The sequence below is a fragment of the Microchirus variegatus genome (genome assembly GCF_963457635.1).
Source record: "Microchirus variegatus genome assembly, chromosome: 4".
NCBI classification, from domain to species: domain Eukaryota; kingdom Metazoa; phylum Chordata; class Actinopteri; order Pleuronectiformes; family Soleidae; genus Microchirus; species Microchirus variegatus.
In genome coordinates, this window is record NC_139805.1 from 2,533,142 (window position 1) to 2,539,382 (window position 6,241).

The following is a 6,241-nucleotide window of genomic DNA, read 5'->3' on the forward strand; positions in this document are numbered from 1 at the left end:
CGTCCACAGAGGGCGGAGCTGATCCCCGCCGATAACGTCGCTGCCAAACTATAAATACGTCATATCTTAACACACACAGCACATGTTTAGACTCTAAATGGCCAATTTCTCGCCTCAAATGATCTTAAAACTGCGTTCCGGGACACAGAAAAGTGAGAAACTGCCACTGTTTCAACAACAACAGTCTTTCTCTCTCTTTCTCTCTCGGACGCCATTGCTCACTGTAGCCAGAAGCACAACAACCTTGCGCAGCGACCCCTACTGATCGGGCGGGAAATTATAAAGGCAAGTATAAAGGCTCGAGGCGTCTCCGTGGTGACGCAGTCGGATAACGCATTGCGCAGTCGGAGAAGTATAATGTGGCCTTAACCCTCAATCTTAATCCTCAATCTCAAAAATGCTCTCCCTCTAGTGCAAGTTCTGTCCCGATTCTCAGAAAAATTAAGTCGAGGGTCAAGTTTAAGGGCTGTATCGCCCTCAATATTGAGATTTTCCGGGACCACCCTTGGAAGCATGGGCTACCCAGAATGCATTGCGTGTTTTCACATAAGAAAGATGGCGTCGAAAGCAGCGAAGCGAGTGCGATACAAATAAAGTATTTTCTTTTTTAATAGAGATATAAAAATGATGAAAACCATTGTATTATCTTAGTTTAGGCCCATATTATGGATTACTGACGTCATTGTTGCGTAACATTTATTTTTATTTTACGATCTTTTGTCAATAGTCGGCCGGTGCGGACAAGTGATCGTTTACTATGGTTTACTTTTCAATAAGTCGTGGTGTGTGGTAACTGTCAGCTGAATATTTGTATGAGTATCATCTTATAACTAACTGACAACAACAATAACTTGACGGAAATAAAATAATAAATAAATAATCGTGACGTAAATGTGTTCTTCTTCTTCTTCTTTTTTGGAGTTCACAGACTGGACGCAGCTTTCGCGATATCCTGCCCCCTACAGTCTGAAGACGTATCTGCATTTAAGGGGTGTCCCATTTCTAAGTGACAAAATAACCCTCAACACTTGGTTTTGAGGGACAGTTAAGATTAAGGGTTGAGCTTGAGGGTTAAGATAGGGATTGGAATTGGTCCTATGTCTCTCTCTCTCTCAGCGTCATGTCTGATCTCTAATCGATCGTGTCAGCTGCTTTTTTCTTTGGATTTGTGTGGTGCTTTTTTTTGTATTTTCATTAAAATATAATGAATGAATATTTTCTTACCTTCTCCTTTACCATACTTGGCAGAGGGCGACCAGGAATCAGCACTCAGGAAGCCAAGCTCTCTGCACACCACTTGGGCAGCGTATATGGTAAAGTCATCATCACACACCGTGCCCCACTCTCCATTGTAGAAAACCTCCAACCGACCCTCATAGTGTTTCCTCTTCTCCCCAGCTAGACGGAGCTGGATTACGGGATTGCTAGAGCTTGACTGGGCGCCGCACTGAGTCCACATGAGCAGGAAAGCGAGCGAGACACAGTGAACGGCAACTGGGTACAGCATGATGCAGGAGGATGGAGGACAATCCAGAGACCTGAAGGGGGACAATAGGACAAAAGCTGCCGCGTCAATTTATTTTGCCAATTTTGGATGACGCTGATGTTGTTTATCCAGCTCCGTCCAAAAAAACAATTCTTAGTCTACTCGACAGTCAGTTATGTGTTCTTTAATGTTCTTTCATGTCACACCATTGTAAAAAAGAAGGAAACACAATCTTAGCCTACCATTAGTGGACAGCTTCACTTTATTTAATCACTTTATATGAAACAATTCTTGGATAGTTAATCCCTCTAATAATTACCATTTAAAACATCCTACATAACTTGTTTGAAATCTTAAAGTTTGCCACTGTTTCTAAAGAAACAGCTAACAGACCTTTATGTTTAAAGCGCCTTAAAATTGGAAGAATCTAACTTTAAATATAGGATCAATAACATATATAACATATACAACTCTGTATCTATTATGACACTATGATATTGATAATATCTATACTCAACTATATTATTACTTTATTATCATTTTTGTGAATACAGTGATAGATAATATTTATAAGACCTATAATGTGTGAGAGCCTTTATTATTATTATTATTATTATTATTTATTACATTTTCTAGAGCTCTTTTCTAAACACCCAAAATCGCTTTACAATACAGGAACCTTAGGCCTTGCATTCATGTGAATGTGTTTTGTCTCCCACTCTGTTAGATTTACTTTGTGCGATATATACTCACCAGTATATTATTAAGTACACCTATTCAACTGCTCGTCAACACAAATATCTGCTTGTCAAACAATAGTCTACACGCCAAGATATCGGCGTTGGTAGACTGTATACTGAAATTCAAATAAACTGGGCCTCAAAATAGGACAGAAACTGCTAATATACTGGGATTTTCACACACAGCAGTTCCCTGGGTGAAAATGCCTTTTTTGATCCCAGGGAAAAGCAGATATTGCTACAGTAACTTGCACCAGTGACCCAAATAAAACATTGCTGAATGCAAAACACATCAAACCTTGGTGCAGATAGACTAGAGCAGCAGAAGACCACACCTCCTTTTGTTCAGAGGGAGATCAGGCACAGATCTCAAGGGGTCATTTCTGATTTAGAATTTTCAGCACCACGTCCTGTTTTAAGTTATCAGGTCTCGTATGTTTCAGCCTTCTAAGATGACTTTAGTAGCATTTTCCAAATCATAGTTTGTGAGCTGGACGTTATATGACGACAGAGCGATGCAGCCATTTTCTTTATTCAGTTTCTTTATTCAGGATTTCTCTTCTGTACTGAGTCCACATCTCGGTTTAGTTCCTTTCTACACTGTGTGTACTACTTGGATATTGTGCACTCTTGTCTTATTTTTATTCTCATCTCTACTGAATTACTTACTCTACATTAGAGTGTGTAATTTAATTTAAATGTTTTTTTTATGTATTTTATTTTTATTCAATTGTTTACTCCTATCTTACATTTTACTTCTTTTTACTTATATTAGAGCATATTGTATTTTATTTTATTCTATTTCTTACTCTATCTTACATTTTACTTCTTTTTACTTATATTAGAGCGTGTTTTTACCTTATTGTATTTTATTTTATTAGAGTCTTACTTATATTTAGAGTGTGATTTGTTTACCATGTTGTATTTTATTTTTTACCCTATTTTTACTCTTATCTTTACGTTGTCTTTCTTCTTACTTATTATGCCCTTGCACATTTCTGCACCTCTTGTCGCCTTAATTGAGCTGTTGTAAATGTGTGTATCCCCCCCGGGGGAGGAATAAAGTCATTCAATTCAATTCAATTCAATTCAGCCAGTTAGTTGTAGTCTGCAGTTTGGTCCACCAGTGAGCAGTTTGTCTTATAAAAATCCTGCAGTTTGATTTGGCCATCATCAGACTTCCAGAGGCCCCTCACAGGCCTCTCTGAAACCACAAGTAGCGAAATAGCGATCATACATTTGACTGCCAACAAGGCAGAGAAGAAGCAGGATCTGGACTGGAGAGAAGGTTTCTATGTGTTCTGCTGAGAAAAGGATTCCCCTCTCGTTTATCTCCTCATCTGTGCCCGGAGGCTGCATGACATGAGGGAAAGTTAAAGCAAACCATCAAAGTGTCAAAAAGTGTCTTGAAGCCCCCGGGGAGGAATGTTAGTGGGGTTAAAAAAGAGAGGAGGAAGACGGTGAAAGTAAGGAGACCTCCACGTGTGTGGTTTGTGGAAGGTGGTGGGTTAGGGTGGGTGCAGGTGTGCGTTCAGAGTTGACGTCATAGTAACAGCCAACAAAAAGAAGCCATTGTAGTGCACACTCAATCAACTGTTAGATGAGATCGTGAGAGTGAAATATGTGGTTTATCCTCCGGTGAGAAGGGCACAAATCAGAGGAAGCTGCGTTGCTTTGGACCTCTTGAAGTCACCTGAGTGAGTAAACATCTGTCCAAGCACTCGTGTCAACTCCCCAAAAAACGTATGGGAAACATGTGTATGATCTATACATAGTTCTTACACAAACCAGTGGGGGACACACCCACTGAGTGCATATGCAAGTCTTGCATAAGAGCAAAAAAATGGTCTCAACAATGAAAGTAGCCAAGGACTTAGTCTTAGTCACATTGTAATGCTTTTGTCTTGTCTACTGCTCAATGCAAAAAGCATAAATCTTGTATTTAGTACCAACTATAGCCCTTCAAATGTCCTCAGAGAGAAGCAACAGAAGGACCAACACCACAGACTGAGCTCACATAAAGGAACACACAAGTAGCTCATATTACAAAGGGCTCCAACTAATCAATTGTTTAATGATTAAAACAAAACTTCAACATTTTCCAGGTTCTATCCAGGTTCTCCTTTTTTACATTTTCTGGTTTTGTTGTTTTATAAAGCAAAAAAAAAAAAAAAAGCAGAGAACTTGGTGATCTGTGGTGATCATTTGGGGGCTTGGAACAAATCAATGAATCGAAAATATGATCAGCAGATTAATCTGCTATGAAGATAGTCACTGAAATTAATTCAAATAATCTTAATTGGAGGAACAACAACAGGATGTGAAATTAAAGCAAATGATCAATGTACATTAAGTTTATGTACAAAATCACAAATAAACAAATATGTGTATATATATATATGTGTATATATATATATATATATACACACACACATCAGACAGATTTCAGATCATCTCCAGTCTCAAAATACTACACTACTTTCCTGCACGCGCGAATCGAGTAATGAGTAATAACCTACAGATTAATCGATTATGAACATATATATTAAACAAAGTCAGAAGAGTGTCCGGTGTGTTTTATGCTCCAAGACTGAATTTCGATATTATTATATTTGAAATAATATAATTCAAAAAAGAACAATAAAAATCAGACCGTATACAAATCATCTCCAAACTTTCACACATTCATGCACGTGCACGAAACGCGTCACCCTATCAGTGTTGAACTTTGACCTGAGCTGTGATGAAGATGAGGAAAAAAAAAACACTTACTTTGTCACGAGACGCAGTGAAGTCTCACAAGTGTCTGTCCAGCACGAACTTTATCATTAATGATGATGTGAGTCTTTGTCTCTTCACTTCTCTCTCTCTCTCTGCTTTCTCCCCTCACAGCTGGCAACAAGCTTCCCGTCCCACTCCTCGACACGGAGCGGAGCCAATGGGAGGCCGCCTCAGCATCCTGGCCCCGCCCCCCCCGCCCCGCCCCCCCCCGGAATGGTTGTGAAACCTGTCGTCACGTCTCGTTTTCCGTTTCTCTCACTTTACGTCAAATTCTACTCAAACGGTCCAGACCAAAGCAGTCATACTTCCGGTTTTTTTCAAAATAAAACCGGAAAGAAATAATATCGCTTTTAGGATTTTATTTCGAAAACCGGAAATAGGGCTGCTTGGTCTGGTACCGTTTAAGTAGAATGAGGTAAAGCAGAGAATATGGGCCAGAGGCGATTCTAGAGCCTGTAGGGGCCCTAAGCAAAAATTCCCAGGGGGCCAAGTGATGAAACTTGGCCAGGGACGGCGCTACACAGGGGCTAGGGGGGGCTATAGCCCCGTCAAAAAACTGTATAGCCCCAGTTAAGCCCCTCAAGCATTTTATTTTATATTTTATAAAATATATGATATAGAAATTTATAAATTTTTTAAGTTAAAAAACATTTAAAAAGTTCACAAGCAGCCATTCTGTTCCAATCCAATCCCCGCTTGCGTGTTTGTGCTGCGCCTGTACCCCATTGATTAGTGTACGGGTGTGTGTGGGTGTGTGTGTGTGTGTGTGTGTGTGTGTGTGTGTGTGTGTGTGTGTGTGTGTGTGTGTGTGTGTGTGTGTGAGTGAGGGGACAAGGTCAGGGGAGGGGAGGGGCGGGTCCCGGGGGGGAGTTTCGCGCCTTAGCCTTAGGCTAAGGCTATCTATTGATGGTCAATAATGGACATTACAGCCATGTTTTTGAGTCTAAAAAGAAGTAGTACACTGTAGAATAGTTTCCATCCCCGCATTGCTGCTGTAAAAAAAAAATAAGGGTTGACCTCGACAATCGACTCTAAAAATGTCTGCAAGTCCCATCCCTAACTGTGTATCATAGCTGCTTTTATTGAAAAAAAAACAGAACCTCTGTATAAAGTAACTGAAGTCGTGAAAATCTATTATTTTCTTAGCACCCCCACCTATCGTCAAGCTCCCCATTAGCCCCGGGAGAGAAAAAATCCTGGCGCCGTGCCTGAACTTGGCCCTCATCATCTGCAG

General features: G+C 40.1%; 1 protein-coding gene across 1 annotated transcript in view; it reads right to left on the minus strand.

The window, feature by feature from the left end:
- Positions 1 to 5,092, minus strand: part of loxl2a (lysyl oxidase-like 2a) — a 76,096-nt gene extending 71,004 nt beyond the window's left edge. The window contains exons 1-2 of the mRNA XM_083888620.1: positions 4,999 to 5,092; positions 1,225 to 1,538 (exon numbers count right to left, since the gene is read on the minus strand). Of these exons, the coding sequence (XP_083744746.1) occupies positions 1,225 to 1,507 (283 nt within the window). The 5' untranslated portion in view covers positions 1,508 to 1,538; positions 4,999 to 5,092. The remainder of the gene's footprint in view (positions 1 to 1,224; positions 1,539 to 4,998) is intronic.
- Positions 5,093 to 6,241: the final 1,149 nt, after the last annotated feature.